Genomic DNA, 1,381 nt, shown 5'->3' with positions numbered 1-1,381 from the left:
ATTACTAATGTATGTCAAATTTTTATGCGGATGGCTGAGTCGAATCGATAGTAGAAGCGTCCAGCTTGCAGTGGGCGTGCCTTTTCTACGTTAATATTGCTTTTCTATTACATAAACTTAGTGATATTTAGCAAAGCTGTCTTCAAAATTTTTCTGAAGACTACCTTACCAAAAATCACTAAACAGTTGATTAAAAGTACAATATCAGTTGATGAAATTTAAACTCCGGTTGTGAATTAAGCGCGTGTTTAGGTGAAATGGCGAAAACTGGAGAAAAAATCTTCAATGGATGTTACAGTCAACCCGAATGTTAAGCATCGCCGTATCTAGGAAGTAAATAAACCGAAACTGAGCTGCAAAAAATTAATAAATAAAATAGCAATCAATCTGTTTTGCAACAATATATTTCATAATTTACAACATCGCCCAATTGTAATAAATTAATCGTAAATATCCTATTAACTCGATTGGCAGATAGTTTGTCAACTAATCCTACAATTGCCCCATTTTCAGTCTCAATTTGTCCATCTCTTCTCTCCTTTCGTTTTCATTTTCCATCCGACCAGTCACTCGAGCGGCAAGCTCGCGACCTTCTCGAGTGCCAAGGTCCACAAGCCGCACGTTTCCGCTAGCTTCCTCAATCAAAACAATACTGCGGAGAACATCGGGCGGCGAAGGAGCTACTTCACCAGCGGTGCTGTCAACTTCGTTCTCGGCGTCATTTGGTTCCGACTGTTGCATCCGTTGCTGCCGTAGCATGAGGACTCTGTCCTGCTCTCTAGTGGGGATTCTGCCAACACGGCGAGCCTCAATTTCATTCCGACGAGCTGTGCGCTGCTCTGCCGAAGTTTGCATCCGTTCCTGAAGTCGAAGCTCATATTCTCTGCGACGAAAACTCAGATCCTGCAAGTTCTTCAGGAAATTGTCCCGGCGTTCGTCGATTTGCTGCTGACGCTCTAAGCGCCTTTTTTCTAGTTCTCGCCTCAGCGCGTTCATTATTTCACCAGCCATTAGAGAAGGAGCATTTGAAGGTGCCGTAGTTCCGGCTTCTATTTCGCTGGCCACACTTGCTGTTTCCCCTTCCATTGCTGTAGTTGCTATAGTGTCATTAACTGCTACCATTGCAGTCTGCCTTTGTTGAGCCTCCACCGTTCCTAACACGATAAGAAGCAGCTCCATCAATGCAAACAAATCCTAAAATAGGAAATAAAGTAATCAGGCTGTTGTTCACGAATGATTAGATAATAATTGATAGTACCTTTAGTACCATGTTGCTTTATGATGCTGTGTCCTTTTCTTTCTAAAACCGATAATTCATCAGCAGCAGATTAATAACCTGTCATCAAAGCAAATATCCACTGTCGCAAAGCAAACCCCAACC

The 1,381-nt window shown here is 42.4% G+C and overlaps 1 protein-coding gene across 1 annotated transcript; it reads right to left on the bottom strand.

Moving 5' to 3' along the window:
* Window positions 1-492: 492 nt before the first annotated feature.
* LOC128738318 (uncharacterized) lies at window positions 493-1,123 on the bottom strand. Its single transcript, XM_053833365.1, has one exon. It carries the CDS (start codon window positions 1,120-1,122, stop codon window positions 493-495), a length of 630 nt encoding a protein of 209 aa, XP_053689340.1. The 5' UTR covers window position 1,123.
* Window positions 1,124-1,381: the final 258 nt, after the last annotated feature.

The sequence above is a fragment of the Sabethes cyaneus genome, chromosome 2 (assembly GCF_943734655.1).
Source record: "Sabethes cyaneus chromosome 2, idSabCyanKW18_F2, whole genome shotgun sequence".
NCBI lineage: Eukaryota > Metazoa > Arthropoda > Insecta > Diptera > Culicidae > Sabethes > Sabethes cyaneus.
This window is presented reverse-complemented; position numbering and strand designations above follow the sequence as displayed.

Coding starts and splice junctions, on each gene's coding strand:
- LOC128738318 (XM_053833365.1), bottom strand. CDS start 1,122: ATGGTAGCAGTTAATGACACTATAGCAACTACAGCAATGGAAGGGGAA.